The sequence below is a fragment of the Astatotilapia calliptera genome, chromosome 19 (genome assembly GCF_964374335.1).
Source record: "Astatotilapia calliptera chromosome 19, fAstCal68.1, whole genome shotgun sequence".
NCBI classification, from domain to species: Eukaryota; Metazoa; Chordata; class Actinopteri; order Cichliformes; family Cichlidae; genus Astatotilapia; species Astatotilapia calliptera.
The window spans coordinates 30218890-30243044 of NC_137440.1; the positions used below are offsets into that span (position 1 = coordinate 30218890).

At 42.6% G+C, this 24155-nt stretch overlaps 2 protein-coding genes across 4 annotated transcripts in view; one reads left to right on the top strand and one right to left on the bottom strand.

Annotated features, from left to right (window-relative positions):
• On the bottom strand, positions 1-19570 carry atg2b (autophagy related 2B). 2 transcript variants are annotated; one of them, XM_026151594.2, is made up of 43 exons: positions 19450-19570; positions 18404-18810; positions 18119-18281; positions 17834-17986; positions 17642-17744; positions 17299-17461; positions 17039-17218; positions 16824-16920; positions 16559-16723; positions 16289-16440; positions 15999-16110; positions 15546-15789; positions 15290-15452; positions 15047-15139; positions 14747-14935; positions 14271-14544; positions 14074-14182; positions 13797-13998; positions 12310-12452; positions 11930-12087; positions 11651-11826; positions 11113-11263; positions 10731-10933; positions 6494-6574; positions 6255-6361; positions 6073-6165; positions 5921-5991; positions 5764-5840; positions 5503-5673; positions 5289-5421; positions 5013-5209; positions 4650-4876; positions 4450-4567; positions 4169-4360; positions 3988-4089; positions 3824-3902; positions 3534-3744; positions 3378-3447; positions 3211-3293; positions 2989-3110; positions 1593-1747; positions 1333-1482; positions 1-1256 (listed from the first exon to the last, which is right to left on the bottom strand). In XM_026151594.2, exons 2-43 carry the CDS (start codon positions 18563-18565, stop codon positions 1026-1028), a joined length of 6225 nt encoding a protein of 2074 aa, XP_026007379.1. In that variant the 5' UTR covers positions 18566-18810; positions 19450-19570; the 3' UTR covers positions 1-1025. The 2 variants fall into 2 exon arrangements, with proteins under 2 accessions (XP_026007379.1, XP_080149616.1); XM_080293490.1 differs by lacking the exon at positions 19450-19570 and having other exon boundaries at positions 18404-19413.
• gskip (gsk3b interacting protein) overlaps positions 19504-24155 on the top strand; it is an 8329-nt gene continuing 3677 nt past the window's right edge. Inside the window, exons 1-2 of one of the 2 annotated variants that reach the window (XM_026151597.2) lie at positions 19504-19770; positions 23869-24114. In XM_026151597.2, coding sequence (XP_026007382.1) covers positions 23872-24114 — 243 coding nt within the window. In that variant the 5' untranslated portion in view covers positions 19504-19770; positions 23869-23871. Of the gene's footprint in view, positions 19771-19871; positions 20068-23868; positions 24115-24155 lie in introns of those variants that run through there. The other variant, XM_026151596.2, reaches the window with a different exon arrangement.

Sequence of the window (24155 nt, forward strand, 5' to 3'; positions counted from 1 at the left end):
TTAACTTCACCGTTTTTATTTCTCCATCATGCTTTTAATACAAATTCATGAGTCACCTGTACATATATTTACAAGAAATAATACTCTTACCACATAACCAAAAAAGGAAGAAAAAAAAATAAAAATCAAGACTTAGCAACACAATTGATCACATCAGACATCAATATATAAACATATAGCTTAATAATAATTAAAAAAACTAAACAAATGAGATTATCAGTACATTAAGACTTTAATTATGGATCTTGAGTAATTCACTTTATCAACAATTCAAAAATGTGATACACGAGACTGCAAGAATAAAGCAGTTTTTAAATTTAAACCGCAGCTTCCTTTTTTTAAACAGCAGCTTTTGTGAAAATTATGCAACACTAAAATTGTGAAACCTTAGAACAAGTCTGGATAATCGTCCCATCTCTCACTTGTTACGCTTCGACTCAGTTAAAAGTGCAGATTACAGAGCTTTACAAAGATGCAACACATTCAGTTTTTACATTTGTTCTCTCATATTTGCACGAAATGCTGCTCATTAGGAATATTTACAGTAAATAACAAGGCCCACATACAGTACATCTTATATAAATTAAGGGTCATTACACCTAGAATATTAGTGTTTGCTGACACAAAGTAGGATAAGAGAACGCAACCACACAATCTGTAAACAGCTGTTTGAAAATGAAGACCTATTCCTTCATTCTTAAGCCTTTACATTTTACATTTGTATGGTCTACCCTACAACATAGCATCATACACAATAACATTATAAGTGCTGCTCAAACTCACCCTTCTTCATCCATTTGATTACAAGCATACAGTTGAACAATGTTGATGACCATGAAGGCACTGTGAGGCATGTGATAAGCTGACACAAGCTAAAAATCACAGTAGCTCAAACTGCCACAGGATGAACACCATTTTATTTACACCGGCACTCACTGTCCACCTTTTGCCTTCTTCAAAAGCACACCTATTAAGCTGTAGCTGCTGCACAGTCATTGTTTCAGTTTTCCATAAGGCAATGACACTTACTCGTCGCCCTGCCTCCATTTTTGCGACTCCTCCTGACGTGCATCGGGGTGAATCTGGTTTCTCATCCCACCCAAGACATTTGAAGTCGCCTCAGTGGCCATAATGAGTGGCTTGACTACTGCAGGTGGAAGCTGGCGGAGAACTCCACCGACTGCCCCAGTCATACCTCGCTGCTCGTGCTCCCGGGTGGCTGTGTCGTAGATGGTTAGTGCAGTGTCTGTGATCCCCTGTGGGAACATTTTGCAGTCCTTAAAACATCTTTTCTTTCACAGAACTGAAGGTTTTCCTATTTGTTTTTTTTACCTCTTTCACCACAGTGTAGGCTTTGGCTACACCTTCTCTGAGGTCGACAGGCTGATGAGCCAGTCCATAATGGGAGATCCGTTTTACCCTCTTTGTGTCCCTCTCATCAGGCACTGGAGACACCATGTCATACGCTGTCTCAGCGGCTGCCTAAAAACAGAAAAAAAAATTATAAAAGACAACAATTAATAGATTTTTCTACGTGCTTTACAGAAGGAAATGCATGCAAATATTTTATTAGCAGCAGTGGACCAGTTTACCTGAATAGTCCGCACCATCCTGTTTGTGAGCTCCAGGGCAGCCATAGCTGTAGAGGTTCCAAAGGAAGCCGTGCCGCGCTGAAATCCACGGACTATCCGGCCATCCTTCCTGTACTGTTCAATCGGGAGCCAGACCAAATCCCTGAGTCCGTGAACTGAATATGAAAGAAAAAAAAAAAACAACATTGACAGAGGAGTAAAGCAACTGAAAGTCAAAAGCTGGACCTCAGCTCTCATATTGGAAATGACTTTCACAGCAGTTTCTGTTCCAGATTGTTTTTTATTAAAGAAAAAGAAAGTGATTAAGGCTGATTCTGAAATGTCAGCAACAATAAAGAAAATTTGGTCAAACAAGGAAATGTTGACTCAAGGAACTTTTCAGAAATTAGAAAGTTGTTGGGCCAAGCACCAGGCAACTCCTTTACAAGTCAATTAAAATGAGAGAACAACAAAAATCAGACTAGTTAACAAGTCTGGACGTAAGATAACAGACAGTTCACTGACAAGTTAAACAATGTCTGTACAAATACAATTTGGGAAAAATTGTGATTTTTTAAATCTTATTCTTTCATATTAGACAAAGTATAATAATAAAGTGTAATAAAGATGTGCTAAGGTTATAGGTGTCAGTGCTACAGTCCACAGCTAATCCATTCAGTTCAGTTCTACACTGTGTTAATAATTGCGCAACAGGAGCAATGCTTCGATTGCTAATGGGAGAGTGAGGCAATGTATAGGAAGTTAACATCCGAGCTTCAGCAGCTTGGAGACGCTTCTCTTTAGCTACAGCAGCAGCTTTCATTCGCGCATTTCCAGCAGTTTGAACCATTATTGATATCCAAGGTGTCAGATCAGAACTACAAAAATTTGGACCTGTGCATTCTTAAATTTCATTTATTGCTGGCATCTGCAATACAACTGATACACATCAGTTTATTCTGCTGCAAGTAGCTAACACGAGCACTGCTTAGCTTACATGTTAATGTTTATAGACCTGAGCAGATTATGGTTACACACTGCTCAGCTTATTCATCAGTGTGATCTTACAAGGCCTGCTAATAACTGTTTATTGTCTAGATAAGAACACTGCAAATCTACACTTGTTCACAGAGCTGTCACTTGTGTTCCTTTTCACTGTGCTTGTTTATATCCACTCACGGGAAAGAGTGTGTAATGTTGCTGAGGTATAACTGACAGTTGATGTGCACTGTACATTAACAAACATTTGCATAATTGGATTAAATAACTAGTATTTCATGTCTTGATTAACAAGAGAAGCAACATTTAATCATGTAGCACATCCCAACTGGCCAACAAGAACAAGGTACAGCAACAGCCCTGTTCTTAACAAATACAGTAAACCATCTGAGATTATCCCTTGAACTGTTACACTTACCCAGTTTTACCAGAGTATGAATAGGTGCCACACCACTCAGCAGTCCTTGAAGCTGGTTTGTCTTTATGTCATTTAACCACTCATTTATTGCATAGGAAAAGAGCTTATCCACACCTAATAATCTGAAACACAAACAAGTATTACTTTAATACGGATCACTGTGTGCGAATTATGTTTTTGCTAATTTATTGTCTCATGAGATACATTTAGCGGTATACTTACCCCTGCCTGTAGCACAACTGCCTCAGTTTGAGCTCTGAACAATTCAGCTGTGTCAGCCCGAAAATGATCCCTGCAAATGTTCCCTGGAACGAGGTACTCATAAAAATCATTCATGAAGCACTCATAACATAACGTGGAGTTAATCAAGTCCTCTCTTAGACAGTTACCTGGTCCATAGACACGTGTTTCCCATGGTAGTCCAGGCGAATGGGAACCTCAGAAGTAAATCGAAACTCCCTGTTAAGATGACAAGGGGTTTCTGAACACAAACAAGCAGTTTGGAAAGTTAAACGGCTTAGTGGTCAATAAAAATAACCTCTAACCTAAAGAAGATGGGTTGGTCTGTGAAGGGAGAAGCAGAGGCTTCACTGTCATTTGCGTCTTCCCTGCCGGATGTAGAGAAACCGTTTTGGCTCAGTCGTCTCTGTGCAGGCACCGAGATGATTGGGGCTGGATCCTGGCTCCCACCAGCGTGCTTGGAGAAGCTGCAAGAGATCTCTGGGGCAGCCACTTTCTTTGTGGTAACACAAACCGCTAAAACAGACAAAACGTTAAAGATGCATGAGATAAAAGTAGGATTCATGATAATTATACAGTTTTGTGGCAATCTTACCTTCGTGAATAGGTGGTGAGAAAAACTCAACTTCAGCAGCAAGACTTGTAAAGAAGTCTCTCAAGAAGAGCAGTGCATCCTTCAAATAAAGAAGAAGCTATCACTTAAAAGATAATGCTCATTGTTTGCCAGGGTTAGAGAAATAATTTGTACCCAGCTCTCACCTGATCAATATTGAGGCGAAGAGGCATTAGAGTGACCCGTAAACAGCACTCTGGGGGAGCCTGGCCTGACTCAGGACACATGTGCATCGCCTTGACTGTCAACTAAGACAAAAAGCGCACACACATGGTTACGACAGGACAAAACTTACCACGATTACCACAAGTATGGTGCTTTCCTCACCATGTTAGAATGGGCTTTTCGGGGCATTTCCTTGCTAGAGTACAAGTAGAGAAACTTGTTCATCTGGGAGGCAGCTAGTCTGTCTCGAATCTCCAAGTCCTGCACAGAGAACACCTGCCGGGACACTGGCTGGTCCACTGCTGGACGCGACACCGCTGAGATCTGGGGGTACACCTCGTGCTGGAATCTCACCTGAAGAAGCAGTAAAAGAAAAGCTGAAGAAACCCCAAATGGCATTTCACAAAATAATGAACATGTATTTCTGCACAGCATAACTTTACCTTGCTGAGTTGAATCTCCATCAGGACATCAGGATTCCTTCCCTTTCCACCACCAACCCGCCCTGAAGCCTTCGCTTGTCTCACTGGAGTTTGAGATGGGGAGCTATGAGGTGTACATCTGCAAGACAGAGTAAAGACCAGAGTTAAGTAAATATGTCTTCCTTTTAACAAATGTAAAGAGAACCCAGTTTATGACTCACCCCCGGCTTCTAGCAGGAGAAACTATGGAGCTCACACTCCCAAAGTCTTTTCCACCATAAAGATGCCAGATGACAGAGATCTCCTTAATGAGGTAGCGAACCTCTGGGATGGGAAAGTTGGCTCCACGGCTGGAATCACTTCCATCCAGAGGCTGACTGAAGTGATCGTCTTTGACTTCTACTGGCTCCGAGGATAGCTGCTTCACCACCGGCTCCTGATCTCGATCCTGAACACACATTTTTCTTACAGTCAGGCATAAACAGGTTTTGCAAAAACAGTCGATCACTATGCTATGTAGCCTCTTCAAGTTAAGGCTACACAAAAATATGTAGCCTTAACTTGAAGAATGAGTATGTCCCAACCTCTCCTCTGGAGCTCGGAGTTTCCAATATACAAAAGTCGTCAGTCTCTTGGGCCAGATTAGGGGCTGGTGTGATGAGAGGAGAAGGAAGCATGGGGTACGGGGGGCTTAAATCTTGGCAATTCCCACTTTCATCTGGGAACAGGAACAGGTCTGAGCGAGGTGGTTCTTGGTCTTGAATCTGCTCCTCAGGTGTGCCTGCAGTGGTGTGAAATTCATAAAGTAAAGACTCCTCATGGGTGAAACACTTTTTTACCTCACTGAGCGAAGTATTTACCGTTCTGCTGCGGCCCTGGTACAGGCTGCCCATCAGTCTCTTCCATAGCGTCACTCATGAGATCCTGTAACATCTGCTGCTCAGTCTCAGCGAGGAGCGAAGTCTGAGATGGTGGTCGGCTAGAAGCCTCCATCTGTCCAAAAATACACTCAGAATAAACTTGTGCATATGGTAAAGTTTGACAATTATGCTTTAACTGAGTGACACTGCTGACCTTGCTTTTTTGTGCAGTGCTGCTGTGCTTGGTCTCTGGTTCAGCTGGGGGCAGCAAGTCTCCATAGCTGGCTACATACTGTATGAGGTTCATGAGGGCAGCACAGGAGTCCGAACAGGTTCTGATATGGATCACATCACTGGAGCAGCGCAGCTCGAATCTGGGCTCCGACTATCACCCAAGAGACAGCGAAAATAAGTGTTTGTACAAGCCTGTTTTGTCTGTTTTTTAAAAATGGGAATATGAATAATTAACACTTACCAATTTTCCATCTACTCCAGGTTTGACTGCTGTTATCCTCAGCTCTAAGGTTCCCATGTCTACCACTTGGACATAATCTGTGACAAAAAGAAAAAGTCAAAATTTGTCAAAGCTTCATGTAAAGTCGCATTCAACACAGTTTCTGAAGTCAACTTACCACGAGCTAGATTTACAGAGACAGCATTACTTTTATCTGAGAGGAACAGAGCAGCTTCGTCCAAAATGATCCTGGAAACAACATATTTTACTAAATAATGTAACCTCCACACATTTTTGTATTTCAGAAGAAATCCAGTTGCTTTTTCACACCTAAGTGTTGATGAGGAGTTGTCTAGAGAGACGCTACTGGAGATGCTGAATGTTTCCACAACCAGCAACGATCTGAGTGGCAAGTACAGGGGTCTGCAAAAAACAAAACAAAATCAAGCGTCACATAAGAACACACTCTGATAATAAAACCAGCCACCATTTAGTGTTTTGTTCTACTTCACCTGTAGTCCAGAGAGCAGCTCCATAGGTGCAAATGTAGTGTGGTGACAGACGTAGGAGGAGCGTAACCCAACACGGGTTCATCAGAAACATTCAGAAAGTCAACAATCTGTTGTAGACAAATCATCAGTAAGATTATGAATACCTGATGTTATTGCACATTTCTTCTGTGCTTTGTAAACACATCATATGAAGGTCAAATAAAGCTTATATGACAGCAGCCTAAGGCAGTTTGTTTTACCTGGTCATACCAGCCCAAGCTAGGAGGGACCACTCTGTGCTGGAGTGTAGCACCTCTCACCCCAACAGCAACCAGAAACTCCTGCATGACGGAAAATTAGAAAGGAGGGAAAAAAAAAAAAGGAGGACATCACAGCGAGCACATTACTTCTTAAATTACGTGGAATTTTTTTAATTTGCATACAAACATACAGTGGCTTGCAAAAGTATTGGGCCCCCATGAACTTTTCCACATTTTGTCACATTACAGCCACAAACATGAATCAATGTTATTGGAATTCCACGTGAAAACGTATTTGTATATTTTTATATATTTTATTTATTGTTTACTCTACTTAATTTGTAAAATATGTGTACACACACACACACACACACACACACACACACACACACGTAGAAAAGTATTTAGTATACACATCCAGAAATGCATATACTATTATATATTGTACATATATTTATTAGTTTCAGATGTAGCCATTCTTGTATTTTGCTTGTTTACATTATTGTATTTTGCACAACTCTGTTGCTTGTGAAGCTCGCACACAAGAATTTCACTCACATGTGCTGTACCAGCAGCTTCGACAGGCCAAGCGGAATGCGGCTCGGGCAGTGGCTGAAGCAAAAACTCGGGTGTGGGAGGAGTTCGGAGAGGCCATGGAAAAAGACTTTCGGACTGCCTCGAAGAGATTCTGGCAAACCGTCAGGCGTCTCAGGAGGGGAAAGCGGTGCTCTACCTGCACTGTGTATAGTGCTGGCGGAGCGCTGTTGACGTCGACTGAGAAAATTGTCGGGCGGTGGAAGGAATACTTCGAGGACCTCCTTAATCCCACTGACACGTCTTCCGGGGAGGAAGCAGAGTCTGGGGATGAGGGGTGTGACCCACCGATTTCCGGGGGCGAGGTCACTGAGGCAGTTAAACAACTCCTTGGTGGCAGAGCCCCTGGTGTCGATGAGGTCCGCCCCGAGTTCCTGAAGGCTCTGGACGTTGTAGGGCTGTCTTGGTTGACACGTCTCTGCAATGTTGCGTGGAGATCAGGGGCAGTACCTGTGGACTGGCAGACCGGGGTGGTGGTCCCCATCTTCAAGAAGGGGGACCGGAGGGTGTGTTCCAACTACAGGGGGATCACACTCCTCAGCCTCCCCGGGAAAGTCTATGCCAGGGTGCTGGAGAGGAGGGTTCGTCCGCTAGTCGAACCTCGGATACAGGAGGAACAATGCGGTTTTCGTCCTGGTCGCGGAACACTGGACCAGCTCTTTGTCCTCTCGAGGATACTTGAGGGTGCATGGGAGTTTGCCCAACCAGTCTACATGTGTTTTGTGGACCTGGAGAAGGCATTCGACCGTGTCCCTCGGGGCGTCCTGTGGGAGGTGTTGCGCGAGTATGGGGTGTCTGGCCCATTGCTACGGGCCATTCAATCCCTATACAACCGTTGCAAGAGCTTGGTTCGCATTGCCGGCAATAAGTCGGACTCGTTCCCGGTGGGTGATGGGCTCCGCCAAGGCTGCCCTTTGTCTCCGGTTCTGTTCATAATTTTTATGGACAGGATTTCTAGGCGCAGCCAAGTGGCGGAGGGCTTTCGCTTTGGTGGCCTCAGAATCTCATCTCTGATTTTTGCGGATGATGTGGTTCTGTTGGCTTCATCGGGTGAGGGCCTCCAGCTCGCACTGGAGCGGTTCGCAGCCGAGTGTAACGCAGCGGGAATGAGGATCAGCACCTCCAAATCTGAGGCCATGGTTCTCAGCCGGAAAAGGGTGGAGTGCCCACTCCGGGTCGGGGATGAGTTCCTGCCCCAAGTGGAGGAGTTCAAGTATCTCGGGGTCTTGTTCGCGAGTGATGGGAGAAGGGAGCTGGAGATCGACAGACGGATTGGGGCTGCGGCTGCAGTAATGCGGACGCTGCACCGGTCAGTCGTGGTGAAGAGGGAGCTGAGTGTAAAAGCGAAGCTCTCAATTTACCGGTCGATCTACGTCCCTACCCTCACCTATGGCCACGAGCTGTGGGTAGTGACCGAAAGAACGAGATCGCGGATACAAGCGGCGGAAATGAGCTTCCTCCGAAGGGTGGCTGGCCTCTCCCTTAGAGATAGGGTGAGAAGTTCGGCCATCCGGGAGGGGCTTAGAGTAGAGCAGCTGCTGCTCCACATCGAAAGGAGCCAGCTGAGGTGGTTTGGGCATCTGGCAAGGATGCCCCCTGGGCGCCTCCTGGGCGAGGTGTTCCAGGCATGTCCCACCGGGAGGAGGCCCCGGGGCAGACCCAGGACACGCTGGAGAGATTATATCTCTCGGCTGGCCTGGGAACGCCTTGGTATTCCCCCGGACAAGCTGGAGGAGGTGGCTGGGGAGAGGGAGGTCTGGACCTCTTTGCTTAGGCTGCTACCCCCGCGACCCGACCTCGGATAAGCGGATGAAGATGGATGGATGGATGGATGTGCTGTACCAATGTACCTGCACATGTGATGTGACAATAAAAGTGATTTGATTTGAAAGACCAACACAAAGTGGTGCACACGTGAGAAGTGGAATGAAAATCACACATGATCCCAAACATGTTTTACAAATAAATAACTGCAGAGTGGGGTGTGCGTAATTATTCAGCCCCCTGAGTCAACACTTTGTAGAACCACCTTTTGCTGCAGTTCCAGCTGCCAGTCTTTTAGGGTTTGTCTCTACCAGCTTTGCACATCTAGACACTGAAATCTTTGCCCATTCTTCTTTGCAAAACAGCTCCAGCTCAGTCAGATTAGATGCACAGCGTTTGTGAACAGCAGTTTTCAGATCTTGCCACAGATTCTTGATTGGATTTAGATCTGGACTTTGACTGGGCCAGTCTAACACATGGATATGTTTTGTTTTAAACCGTCCCATTGTTTCCTGGCTTTATGTTCAGGGTCGTTGTCCTGCTGGAAGGTGAACCTCCGCCCCAGTCTCAAGTCTTTTGCAGACTCCAAGAAGTTTTCTTCCAAGACTGCCCTGTATTTGGCTCCATCCATCTTCCCATCAACTCTGACCAGCTTCCCTGTCCCTGCTGAAGAGAAGCCCCCCCAGAGCATGATGCTGCCACCACCATATCTGACAGTGGGGATGGTGTGTTCAGAGTCATGTGCAGTGTTAATTTTCCGCCACACACAGCGTTTTGCATTTTGGTCTCATCTGACCAGAGCAGCTTCTTCCACATGTTTGCTGTGTCCCCCACATGGTTTATGGCAAACTGCAAACGGGACTTCTTATGGTTTTCTGTTAACAATGGCTTTCTTCTTGCCGCTCTTCCATAAAGGCCAACTTTGTGCAGTGCACGACTAATAGTTGTCCTATGGACAGATTCCCCCACCTGAGCTGTAGATCTCTGCAGCTCGTCCAGAGTCACCATGGGCCTCTTGGCTGCATTTCTGATGAGCGCTCTCCTTGTTCGGCCTGTGAGTTTAGGAGGACGACCTTGTCTTGGCAGGTTTACAGTTGTGCCATACTCCTTCCATTTCTGAATGATGGCTTGAACAGTGCTCCGTGGGATGTTCAGGGCTTGGGAAATCTTTTTGTATTTCTCAATAACTTTATCCCTGACCTGTCTGGTGTGTTCTTTGGACTTCATGGTGTTGTTGCTCCCAATATTCTCTTAGACAACCTCTGAGGCCGTCACAGAGCAGCTGTATTTGTACTGACATTACACACAGTAATCACTCTATTTAGTCATTAGCACTCATCAGGCAACGTCTATGGGCAACTGACTGCACTCAGACCAAAGGGGGCTGAATAATTACGCACACCCCACTTTGCAGTTATTTATTTGTAAAAATTTTTTAGAATCATGTCTGATTTTCGTTCCACTTTTCACATGTGCACCACTTTGTGTTGGTCTTGTGGCTGTAATGTGACAAAATGTGGAAAAGTTCAAGGGGGCCCAATACTTTTGCAAGCCACTGTATACACACAGCCACATAAGTGGACTTATTTAATAAGCAACACATAACAAAACAACATTTCTCTTCCACAGTAAGGGTTTAAAAATGTAATAACCACCAATAATGAAACATGGCGATTTCTCAATTTTGACTGGGAAGTAGATCCAAAACTCATGGACAATATGAGTGCAGAATAAAGCCTGCCAGCCTTTAAAAATAACTCAAACATAAGTACTTTATGTACAGAATGTGACACTTGAGTCTGTAGTGGACTTGCTGAAGTGGTTCACAACAAATCTGTGAAATACACACACAGTCCTCTAACTGTTTTGAGTATCTGACCTTGATGTTGCGTTCTGCATTCTGTGATGAGATTTTGACAGCGACAGAAACCATGCTGCGAGCTTCTAAACCGATACCCTCCGAAGGCGTTGACAATTTTTCTGAAGATGTTTCTGACTGGTAGATGGTTGGCTCTAGCCAATGAGGATGTGTCCTGCATGGCAATTTGATGTCTGAGACGGAAGTGCCTCCATCTATGAGTCCTGGGGATAATAACAGATTGAGTCATCAGTGAAAACGCATACAGTCGTACAGTTAGTACAGTTCTAGACCGTTACCTATACTTTTATATATTTTTAGGTCCCATTATCACCACATATCACTCATAACATCATAAGACTAAGACAATAGTGATATTACACACAAACAGGAAGCAGCTTACCTTGGTGATACATGCAGATGCTGCTGGTGTGAAAGCAGATGTAGTGCTGATCTTTAAAGCCTTCATACTGAGTGACGCTGAACAAAACTGCATTTTTCACCTCCAGCCAGAACTCGCCATGTTTGTTTTTCAGTGTGGTTTTATCCTCCTTCTGTAAAAACAACAAACTCAACTCCAATGTCCACATAACAAGCTATCCACAAATTTCATTGTTTTTTTGGTGCACTTTTTATTTTTTCCCCAGGCAGAACAAGGGTGACCACTAGAAGTGCAACACAGGGGAGATTAAGTCAGGTCAAGTCGCTGCAGATATTGAGGACTACCACAGCAGCAACCTGTCCATGCTGTCTTTAGTGAAAGACACAATGGGAGGGGCCCAGCTGGCTGGTTAGCAGCAACTGAACTTTTAAAGCTGGAGTGAGGGGACTGTCCACTTTTAAATCAGTGATGGATGTTGTCGATAAAATAAAACTGACGTCAAATATATTTGGCCAGCAAGCCAAAGTAAAGCCTGCGTGTGGAAAATACTGAAGGTTACCTTGGCATTAGCATGAAGACACATAAGGCCATGATTGACACTAAGATTGACAGAGAAAAGGCTCTGGGAGTTCTTGCTGTGGGCTTTGGGCTTCTTCTTCTTTCGAGATCTGAAGCCCAGGTCAGCGGCAGGCGAGTAATAGTGCATGTTCTCCTCCTCTGATCCACTGGTCTCCTCTGCAAAGACAACAAAACACCCATTTATGAGCAGATAAGTTGTAATTTAAACATGACATCATAAGTGACTAAAGAATTAGGTGAAAACACTGTTCTGTCGCACCCTCAGGACCAGTGGAGCGGAACTGGCTAAAGCTGTCCTTGGAGTAAGTGTTGATCAATTGACTGGCAACAGAGAGTCCAACTCCATATGGCATGTTCTCTACAGTCTCCACTGGTGATGGAGCAGTGGGCTCCCACAGCAGAAGGTCATTGTTTATCCTAAAATATTTAGAATATGGATAAGAATTATTAAATGCATAGAGAAGAATATGCAGCTGAAAAAGTTTTCCCCTGATATGACAGTAGCTGGTGAACCTCAGGTCCAGTAATAAGCAATGTTAACAGGCTGTTAAAGATGTGTGTTGTAGATAAATTAGTTAAATTAAAGATAAATAAATAAGAGGCAATGAAGTTGCTCTGGGTGAAAGCCAAGTGACCTACCTGTTGTGTAGTTTTTCATAAAATGCCTTGCTGGGGAGTGTTAGCTGCACATTAGGGAAACACAACTCAAGGATGAACCGGGAGTTATTCATCGTTTTTTCCTGGAACACCGTCATCTCACCGACATCACCAGGAATGACCATCTGGAATTACAAGATTATAATAGTAAATGTAAACACAACTCTGTCACCACCTGTTTTGTCAGCAGGTTAGGTACGCAAAGCAGAGCTATTGTACACCTTTGCATAAAGATGCACCTGCCACACATGTAAATATATTACCAAATATCCTCGCTTCCCAATGCAAATAAATCAACCTGTACATTTTGCTCCAGCTTTGGACCAATGCCATTAACAAAATAGCAACACCTTTCAATTGACAAAGAAAACTGGAAAAGTATTTAAAACAAAACACATGAAGGACTCTGGACATCAAATGTATCTTTCAATAGTATTTTTTCAGTGTATTAATGCCTACATCACTTACTGCCTTTGGAGAAGCAACTTTGTGGATTAGAAGTAAATGTAATGAAATACGTGCTTGACTGGTGAAGGTGATGAGAGTGACACAGTGAGACAGAATGGAGAAAAACAGCAAAAGATTTGCATGTAAAAGATGAGGGAGGGGGGCAAGAAGCACAGAAGGTACGCTACTGGAGCTTCAACAGTGAACATTCAAAACTTTAGCTGTGGGGGAAGGAGTGGTGATGCTGTGATTTCATATTACATGTAAGATGATCACTCGGAGAGAAAGTTAGGCAAGATATACACGTTTACTGTAGCTGTGTCATAAGAATAGATTTAAAGCAACAGATCTAAAACTCATAATTTAGCATTGCAATAACATGCACAGCAGCAAAACATCACTTTGAGCATCTTTCTTACAACTATAGTGATACAGACCTATAGTGATAGTTCAAATTAAACATTAGTGAATTATTCCAAAACTACCTTGTTGAACGTTATTCCCTGTTGCTCAAGTCTGGCAATTCTTTCAAGGAAACATCAAAAAGCAGCACATGCAAGTGTGTGTGTGTATGTATATATACATATATATCTGTGACTAATGACTGTGGAAACTCTGATACAATGTTCCACAATCTATGAATACACAATGGGTTTTCCCACTGGTTACAGCTCGTCTGATATAATTGAGTCTTTCCGGCATACACATGTGTCACAAGCTTTCAGTTTCCACATTACATTAAACTGAATCAGATTAGGAATGTCCTCCAGATAACATGTGTGTCAAACAAATATCTGGAGATATAAATCTTAAAGACAGATGTGAGCTGAGAAACGTTCAGCTTTCTGCAGAAGCGTCAGAAAGCAGCCGTTTAGTGTGAGGTTGTCTGGTAATTATTCACTGTAGTTTCCAGGTGCAGGGGCTACAATGCAGATTTGAGATGCTACAGTATGAACAGTTAAAATCAAAGAGACAGTCGTGTCAAGAATAGGTTAACTGGACATTGTTGACCCATAACCTACCTCTTCATTCTCATACATAACCCTACGTGAAGAAAAGGGTGATGGCTCTGGCTTCCCAAAGTCACATACATCCTTCAGTGAATGAGCAGCCCCTTCCTCCTCCTCCTCTTCTTCAAGAGAATGGTCCTCAGCCCCCTCATCTTCAGCTGTCACACGCTCAAGGATGGAGTGGACTGCAGTTGGGTTCATCTTGAGCACAACCCTGCCCAGAAAAATGTAGTATTACTGACACTGCTAAACAAAGAGATATGTATACTGGTTGGTTATGTGATCTTACCTTGGCCAATCAAATTTTACACTTTCAGATGTTGTCATGTCTCCATCCATCGTGTGTGACACTCTGAGGAACCGGGCAGCTGTTTGATCGTCCTCTTCCTGGAACCTCCCTGTGCAAACGGGTAAAAGTAAAAACAATTAAAGTCCAAGTCAACAGACAATTAAATCTTCAGAGGAGCTTTTGAAATCTTGACACACCAGTGAGTTCCTTAAAAGTGAGCTCCATTTTGGTTTGGTCAGGTGAATTGCCACCCATGAATTCGGTTTTCAATTCCAGCTCTTCCAGCTCCAAGTACAGCGTTTCTTTCTGTAGCGACTTCTTGAACCAAGGGCCCCTCTCTTGATCTGAACGCAGATCAGGGATGGGGAAGCGCACAGCAATGCCCAGCACTGGTGCATTAATTGTCAGTGACACATGACAGTTGGCAGGAGTATGGCTGTCATCAAGGAAAACCTCTGTAAAAGCCTTGTGCTGTGAAATTTATGAAGAAAGCCAAAGATGTAGATTAGATGACTTTCATATATGCCAAGTACAAAGAAATGTGAATTTTCTATGTACCGACTTACTGTTTGTTTGTTTTTTGTAGGAGAAAAGCAGTTTGTGCCTACACTAAAACCTCAATGTCAGAACATATACACAAAAAGCATAGGCTTACATGATGGACCACACTTACCAAGCTGACAGGTTTATTGTAAGATGTATACATGTGGGAGGCCATCGCCTCTGTGGTTGCTAGTTTCTGAGGCTGCAGTAGTGAGTTTAGGCGGTCTACAATACTGATGTCCAGCTCAGAGTGCACAGGACCCAGCTCCACCTGGATCTCAGCTTTCCTGGGAATGGTGCTGAGACGCACCTGGCCGCCCTGCACAGCGAGGCAAAGGGTTAGAAGTAGAGGCCAGACACTCATTGTGGAGGAACGGCATTTGATTGTTAGAGTGTTGTGGTTTCATATTGAGCTAACGGATGCAGTTACCTGAGGACCTCTGCGCTCAGCCTGTTTGTAAAGCAGGTGAAGGCAGGTGGTAAGCGGCGCATCAGCACTGGCTTTGGTGTCAAATGTCAGCAGCTGAGGTGTGAGAGAAAAACTAAAGTGAAACACTAATGTCAAGACAGCTGCACCTTTCAAGTGTTCTGTATAAATACATATACGCAGTGTTCAAACATCCAAAGCGTTATGCAGTGAGAGATGTACGAAGCTTAGGCTTGAAGGTCTCACCTCAGTATATTGAACTCCTTTTTGCGAGCCACCAATAACAGCCTCAGAGGTGAACAGACACTCTAGAAACTCCATCTGGTTCAGGGTAATGTCAGTGCTAAAAGTCCTTAAGTTGGATCCCTGCCAGTGATCATAGTTTAACTTCAGACCCTGGCCTACAAACCTGCAAACATAAGCCCAGGTGATTCAGGTGATCTGATTCATTCACATGCTCATTCCTTCAGAATACAGGAATTTGTTAAAATTAGAAGTGCACCTGAGGTGGTCATGAGGACAAGCCTGATTAAACACCACCCGAGACTGAAGGAAAGCGGCTGGCTCAAGCTGTCCTGGGCCCACCATGCTGAAGAAGTGTGCAGCCATGGGGCCAAGAGGACTGGGAGCAGCATGTGGTGGCGGCAGCGGGTCAATGTGGAGGACTGAGACAGCCAAACTGCCCAGTGTCAACCTCAGCACTAACTCTGGCCTTGACTCATCACTGTGGGTTTTGGACGAATGGGCTGAAACACAAACAGCAAATAATGTCCAGCTACAACCATGTACATGAACACAAAGGGGGAACTGATCTTGGGAATATTTCAGCATAAGTCTTTTGATTGAACATAACCTGTTCAACAACTGCTGAAACTGTTTGTTTCACACACTGGATAAACTGAGGGTGAGTGCATAATATATGTTTATGTATCTATTAATTTACTGTAGTGCTTACAAGTTTGCCTCAACAGTTTCTGAGGCAGGTGCGAATCCCGTGACTGGAGGGGAGTTTCACAAGTCTGCTTCTCTCTTTGTCGTGGTACGTCCATATATTCGTCCCACAGAGCCTACAAAACGCAGATGAAAATGAAACACTACTATTCAAAATATTTATTTGTATAACTCATTTTTCCTGTATGAGATCACTAACTACTGAGTTTCCAGACCATTCAGAGTCCTTAATCTCACCTGATTTAAACCATATTGAACGTTTCTGTAAGCATGATCACACAAATGAAGGCTTACTGTTGCATTTCCAGAGGGAGATTCTCCTGGTGAGGCAGAGTAGTTACTGGTGAGTGACAAGTCCAAATCAACAGTGGGTGGTTCACCCAGAGGAGGCAGGGATGACAAGCTATGAGACATGTCCATGTCAGCCATGGAGAAAAACACGTCGTCTACATTAGCAAAACAAAAAAGATAAAAACAAAAACAAAAAAATATTCATCAGAAGAGCTAATCAATCACCAAAATCAAAGAAAATGTAGACATTACAGGATGGTGCTTCAACTCAACCTCGACTCGACACAGTTCTGGTTGTTTGGCTTTCAAAGAGGTCAGGATCTGCTCCTGGGACGGCAGTATCCTTCTTTAGGCACCGGTTCAGTTCCATATGGAGGCGATACTCATCCTCCTGCTGTATTGGGCGATTTTTCCTATCCTTAGTCCATTCCTGTGCACCTTAAATGAAGAGTTAGAAATACACTTACATTCACAATTTCTAAATAACCCCGTAAGACCCCATCTGGTCCCAAAGTTCTCGAAAGAGAGTGGTTCTCACCTCCACCAGAGAAGGCTCCAAATAAGTCCAAAAGAAGGTGAACTTGCCGTGGGGAAAGCAGAATAATCAGTGTATCGATCTGTCCAACAACATCCAGCTGAGAAGAAAAGTTGGCAAAATTTTGTGGATATTACCCCAAAAGTCTGATACTGGATAAACAACGTGGGAAATTGTTTTCCTCGTAAATCTTTGTGATTCAAAAATAGATAATTTACCTTTGCACCAGGCATCGCTAGGTTATTTTTGAGAGTGAGGGACAACTCAATTTTGCCACAGAGGCTGCCAACCTGCACAGGTTCAAAAGGCGCTGAAGAGGATACAGGCTCTGTGAACTGGGGATGCGGCTCGCATATTATTTTTGGATTCCAGCTAGGTGAGAGTTTTGGCTCAGTTTCCTGCAAAATACAGAAAGACTTGATTAAAAAGGCCACATGCATATATACAAGTCTTACAATGTGAAAGTTGCTACACTAACCGATGGAGTAGGTGACGATTTACAAGCAGCGCGAGACGCATCAGAGAACTCGTCCCAGAATACAGTAATTCCCTCCATCTGCACGTTTTTATGTGCAAACGTGGTTGGCTGATGCACATTGACACTTGAACTCTCCTCACCTGTTTCATCGCAGTACACAATCCTGAAGAGAGACGGTATTTGTCAGGGGAGATCAAGTATTAAAATACAAACTTCTCACTAAACATCAGCACCAGTACCTCCCCATGCTCAATGTGTTCAAATCTTTGACCATATATACACCAATTTGAAGTATATTATCTTATTGTGGAAACTGAGGTGCCACTGACTGTCAAAAACTTACTTTTTGATTCGAATCTCAAGAGCGATTCCAGTTTTAGAATTTTCTGGAATGTGTTCGACTCTAAAAACACTGTCCAAAAATGTCACTTTGACTCTTCGCAGAACTGTGAGAGAAGAAATTTAAAAGACATTGCTTTACACAGTATTTGTGAAGTAAACCTGCTGAATGCCAAAAAACACAGAAGCAATTTACCTGTTTCTATCGTCTCTGCAAACTTCTCCAGTCCTTCAAATGGCTGGAAGCTCTCTCCCATATCATCGGTTAGTTTCTGGCTCAGGCATTCTTTAGCAAGCTGCATGCTGCTTGTCATGAAACTGGACCAGTACATGGGTTCAACGCCAGATGCTGGAAGTATAACCAGCAGTGATTACCTTACTTGTCTACTCATATGTATAAAATAAAACTGTTTACTTTTACTAATTTTAAGCTTTTTCTCAGGTGTTGTAGAGGGACAAATATATATATATATATCCTTACCCACTCTTGGTCTTGGTCTGAGAACCATCTCCAAACCCTTGATTTCTAGGGCACAGTTCTCCTGCAGCAGTGCTGCCCAAGGGACTGTCAGAGAGATGGTCTGGATGAACCCTGTGATTACCTCAAAAGGAGCATCTGCAGTCTCCAGTAGCTCATTGAGTGACTGAGGAACAAAATTTTAAATTTTTTTTAAAAAAAATAAAAAAACATTAGAGGACCTCTTAGTTTATTTAACTGATAATTTAATCTGGCGTATTTTCAGCAACACACATGCACTACACATACCCATGTATCCAGTGGAACCTGTGCAAGAGACCCAGTGCCTTGATAAAGGTCTAGACTGAGTTGATCCAGACTAAGCTTCTCCTGCAGAAAGTTGCCCAGGTACCGATGCAGGAGGTACCTGCAGGCCCGCTTTTTAATGGACTCAGAAAAGGGCCAAGGCATCTTAACTTCAGCAGGTGAACAACACACAGGTAGTGTAAGGCGCCCTGATGCTCTGCACGTGCAATCCTACAGCTGCTTCAACAGCTACAAATTAGTCAGTGACGTTACAGCTGTGTCATCCCGTTGACCCGTCGAGAAAGCGTGACCTCAAACATCCTTCATCACCCCCAATCTGGTACACTTGGGAGGATGTGATGACACTCGGAGATGTGTATGGGGATTGGTCCGACTCCAGTTTGCTACGCCTGCAGGAAAAACATGCAAATGGTGCCACCCCCCTGTGTAATTTGACACTTGACACAACAAGTGACTTAACATAAAATACTCGAAAACAGCAAGTTAAATTAATGCTAATGCTTTAGTTTAAGGTAGTTTTAAATTGCTTGCTAGCAGCAATGAGCGTTGTAATGTAGTGCAATCTAGACTGTCGATTTTTTTTTTTTGTTTAAGCGTACGCTGACCCCGTTTAAAGCCGGTGCAGGCCTTGGAAATACCTGTCAGCATGTCACAAACTTGATGGCACACATTTACCCATGGCTATATTAACCTACACAAAGCTGTCACGCAACGGCAGGAACTGCGCTTTTATTGTCGGCAAGACAAAGGCAAGTCATTGAGCTAACTAGCCGGCTAGCAAATATGACGTTAGCTAGCTTACCACCTCTGTGGGAAGAGTGAGGCAGCATTAGCATTGCCGGCTAACGTCAAGCTTGGCATTTAGCATGGGTGCTAACCCTAAAACCCAACACTAACTAAAGATATCTACCCTCACACGTCAGATGCAAACTGACCAAAGCGCTGCTTAAATACACACTGATTCTATAAGCAGTCACGCGTGGGATAATTAAAAAAAATTGAGGATATTAGTAGAGCTGTTAAGTTACCTTCTGACTGAGTTGTTTACAAACACTTTCATGACTCCGCACCAACTACACGCTCCGGGGTGGGATTAGGCAGTGATGTCATAACATGGCGGAGCTGTGTAGTCCACCGGGCACTTAGTGGGCCAAGGTTTAATATACTTTAACATAAATATAATACGCTGAAAAAAGAAAGATAGCGTCGGTTTATGTGCTTTTATCCGGCTGTGAATAAATTAGACTAACAAAAGATAGCAGCTTAACGTGAGGTGGCGCTGATTGGACTGTCCTGCCCACGGAGAGCTGGAAGCTTCCACAAGCCGGAAGAACACCGCTTGTGAGGAGGTGAGAAAAATAAACGCACTTTAGTTAGAAATGATTTTTTTTTTCGTGATCTGAGTAAACCCATCAGTTAGGGTCTAAGCTAGAACTCGCTGTATAATTTTAAAGAAAGTGGCAGAAGTATGGTATGGCGGGCAGTGGTTCAGTTACGAGTTTCCCCCAAAATGTAGCAACTGTTAGCTGTTTAAATTAGCCACAGCTGATCGGACTTTATTTATAATAGCTGCTTTAAATTCGCACACTTATTCATTACCACTGACTATGATGTTTGTTTGTGGACAGGGCACAGCTAGCAATAAGGTAAGGTTACTCACAGTCCTCGAGATGTCGCTGTTACATTGCTTTTATTACTACAATCAGATACCACACACTGTGGTGCAACAGTAATTATCAGATAATGGAAAGTAGAACGCTTTATAATGGCTATATAACAGGACAAGATGCTGATGGTGCACGTTTTGTTTTATTTTTTTGCTTTTATGTTGGTGCTTTCGCTTTAAACAGTGAATTATTTTTAATGCAAAAGAATAGAATAGATCTTTATTGTAACTGTTACAATAACAATGAAACACAGTTTGGCATGTCTCCGTTGGCAGTATGTAGATTTTCATTCAGATTCTTTTTATTCAGAGTTTTCTGTGTTTCTCTAAAGTTTTCTTGAGCAACAGTTTTCCAGGCTTTCTAAAAGTCTTTGTGGTGCATGCATACTATCATTCCTTGCTGCTGGCCTTTGTTCCGACCAATACAATTTCTGAAGTAAGCAGTTTTCGAGTATGTCTCATGACCACCACTTAAATTTCTAAGTTCCTTGTATTTGATCATTTCTATGTTATGCTATTTTTACATTTATTATATTACAGTAGTGTGCAAAAGTCGTGTGTCACCCTCATTTTCTCATATTTTGATTCCAAGGAGACAGACCTTCTTCCTTTTTTAAAGTGGTCTTGAACAAAAAATCTTCAGTCTGCAGGCAGATTTTTCTTTTGACACTTGGCTGCTCTTCCTTTCTTTCTTTCTTTCTTTACTAAACCATTTCACACTGACTCTGAAACCATTCAACCATAAAAATGCACATAATTCAAGGTATGAACTAACTAAAGAGCAGACATAACTGGCTGCACATAACAAATGACTTGGCAAAGAACCAATTTTAAATTGTATCTTGAGGCTCTTTGCTGCTAGCAGTCTGTCAGGAAAACACATAGTCATCAGAAATTATCTCAGTGGAAGTGTGGCTGTCGAGAGGCCATTCTTAAGGAAGGCAAACAGGGAAAACTGCTGAGGTATGATAGTTTAAATCAGAGAAGGACAGCAGTGAGTATCTACAGCCATCTGTGAAACACTGTGGAGGCTCTGTCATGGTTTGGGGGGTGCATTTCAGCCAGTGGTGTTGTGGATCTTGTCAAAATACATGAAATTATGAACACAGAAAAGTACTTGCAGATTTTGGTCTACTAGCTTTTTAACAGATTCATTTTTTTTTAGCATGGCAGTGATCCCAAACACACTGCCAATGAAGTAAAAGCGTACCTGAATAGAAAAACATACGATTACAAGACTGTCAGTGAAGGATTGGCCTCCCCAGAGAGGAGCTCAACATAATTGAAGCATTTTGGGATCATCTTGACAGAGAGTAGAACAAAAGGCAGCCAACATAGAGAGAAAAGCTTTAAATGCCCTTTAAGAAGCCTGTTCTACTACTTAAAGAAATTACAAAAAAATATTGACTTTCAAACTTGTTTTCACCTTATATACTGCATTTCCATGTGTCTTTGCACATGTTTCAATTAATCACTCCACCTTCCCATTTTTCTGGCAAACTGTTGAAAAATGAGGAGTGGCTGTAGACATCTGTTGACATTTTTTTTATAAGCAAATAGGACTATACACTAATTTGTTTGTACACAATTAGAATTTATTCCAATAATTTTTGATCACTAGCATTTTTACTACCTCAGTGGTTTGGTGGATAAACCTTATAATCTAAGGTTTATAAGATATTTTGCCAAAAACCTAGTCTTAAAACACTTTGGTTAGCAGAAAACTAAAAAACTGTACTCTTCCTGGTTCAAGAATGGTATTTAATGTCCATTATTCTACTTTCTCATCCCATAAAAATCATTCTCTGTGTTTTTAACATCGAAGGTATGGATTAGGTCAAGGCTGCTTTCCATACAGGCATCAAGCCACCCGTGTGAATGATGAAAAACCAGTTAGGAACCACGAGACGGCAAGATATGCAGGAAAAAAAGCTCCTAATGTTATGCAGCTTGACGTAAACGTGGTGTGACAAAACCGAACTTGCGCAACAAATACCTGTTGCCACGGAGCAAGTCGAACACGTGATACGTTGAGTAGTTTTTACTGATTCGTATGGTACGGTTTCAGCTTTCAGTCAAATTTGAAAATTAAAATAAAAGCCTGTAAAAGTTTGTAAATCTGTCCAGTCGAGCACTGGGAAACACTGACACCACCATCAATCAAAATTTGCTGTTTTGTGTTGCCGGGAGCAACACAACCATTCTTGTGTCGAGGGAGTGTTTTAAAGTTCCCTCAGCTGACAACAGATTGAGAAATCCCCTTCAGATACGTGTCTGGTGCAATGTTTTCCTTCTCAGAGGAGCTGTATTGAACTCTGGAAGTGAAGCAAACATTTAAAATTGTCCAGTGGTTGCTCCAAAAAATACAGGTTTAACCTTTAGTCACACAGTCAGCTCCTACAGGATGCTAAGTATTCAAAATAGTCTACTTTGCATTTTTTTTTAAACAAACACGTCAGATCCTCATGTTTCACTTCTGCTTTAGACATGGTGAGATACACTGTCACAGGAAGATCAGATGTGACACACACAGATGTGTTTTTGTCTGTAGCCCTGGTGACCTGTCCAGGGTGTAACCTGCCTCTCACCCTATGCAGGGACATGCCCCAGTCCCATTGTGACCCTGAGTTGGATAAGTAGAAGAAAATGGGTGGATGGTCAGCTTTGTGTTTCCTAAAAAAGTCTTAAAGTCTAAAACCAACCAAACTGAATTTTAAGACTAGGCATCTCTTAACCTTTTAACATCCACCAGCTCATGATCAGACTTGGCTTTGGTTTAGTTATATCCTGTATTAAAGAGGTTGTTTTTCTTTAGAACTTAATTTTTTATTAACACCTAAGCAGCTTGTACAGATTCCACCAATGACAGACTGTTTTTAATAATCAGATAAAGACACAAAAACTGGGGGCCAAAGCACAGAGACGGATACGTGAAATGAAGGTTGCATGCTAACAGCTAAACACGGATTTGGCACATACTGGCTTCATTGTTTAAATATCATAGAAATATGGCTCTATCATTAGATAAATAAATCTTTCTAGGATCTCAAGGTTATTTTTTTATCAGATAGATTCCCCATATGGTATGTTGGCAGATCTAGTTTTAACTTTATAATCATGATGCGTTTAATTGCTGCTGTCAAAAATAATCATAACAGACGTTTACTAGCTAATCCTTCAAAACCTGCTGGAATTCACCTGAGCAATGCAAACTTTGTCCCTTTTACAACATTTTTGGTGAACTATGTATCTAATTTTGGAGGTGACCAGTCAGTCCCAGTTTGTGTACCTCATTTACTTCAGAAGATATTTCGGATACCTTGGACGTTTTGACTTCTCTCCGTGAGTTTGAGTTTATGCTTCACTGCATATTTCATCCCATTTATGTGACTGGAATTTTTGTTTATAAATTAGCATCCCGTTTCCTTTTTTAAAGCCTTTTTTTCCTTTGTTCATTATGATTGTTTAGTTTTTTTCTTTTTTTTAAATTAAACTAATCTGGTATTTTGAAATGCAAAAGAGATCCTCACGGGTCAAAATCTTGGTTAGCAGTTTAGGTTAGTAAAGGCCCTTAAGATATTCAATTCACAATGATATCAAATGATTAATTCTAGAATTCTGATTTTATTTAATGTCTTTTTTTATTTCTTTTTGTTAGCATAGTCTGAAACTAATTAATCTTCTCAAAAATCTTGAATGTAACCTCTAAAAACCACCATTTTTCAATTTTTATGCCCATCACACTTGAATCAACCAATGCTGTTGTTTTAACGTGTTATAGGGGATGGAGGTAGACTGCCAGGCTGAGGAGTCCATGGTCTCTGCTTTTGATGAAGAGTCTGTTGAGCTCGGTGACGTCAAGGACATGAGACTAGAGGCTGAAGCAGTGGTCAACGACGTCCTCTTTGCTGTGTCTGAAATGCACGTGTCACAAAGTCTCAACAGCGCGTCCGACGTGGCCTACATAAATGTGGAAACAAGAGAGGGAAACCGTTACTGTCTGGAGCTCACTGAGGCTGGGCTGAGGGTGAGACGATGCAGTGACACGTTACCCACATGCGTTCACTT

Coding starts and splice junctions, on each gene's coding strand:
- atg2b (XM_026151594.2), bottom strand. CDS start 18,565: ATGCCTTGGCCCTTTTCTGAGTCCATTAAAAAGCGGGCCTGCAGGTAC. Junction 11,827..11,929: donor CCGCTCCACTGGTCCTGAGG/GTGCGACAGAAC, acceptor TTGTCTTTGCAG/AGGAGACCAGTGGATCAGAG. Junction 6,166..6,254: donor AGCTGCTCTCTGGACTACAG/GTGAAGTAGAAC, acceptor TGTTTTTTGCAG/ACCCCTGTACTTGCCACTCA.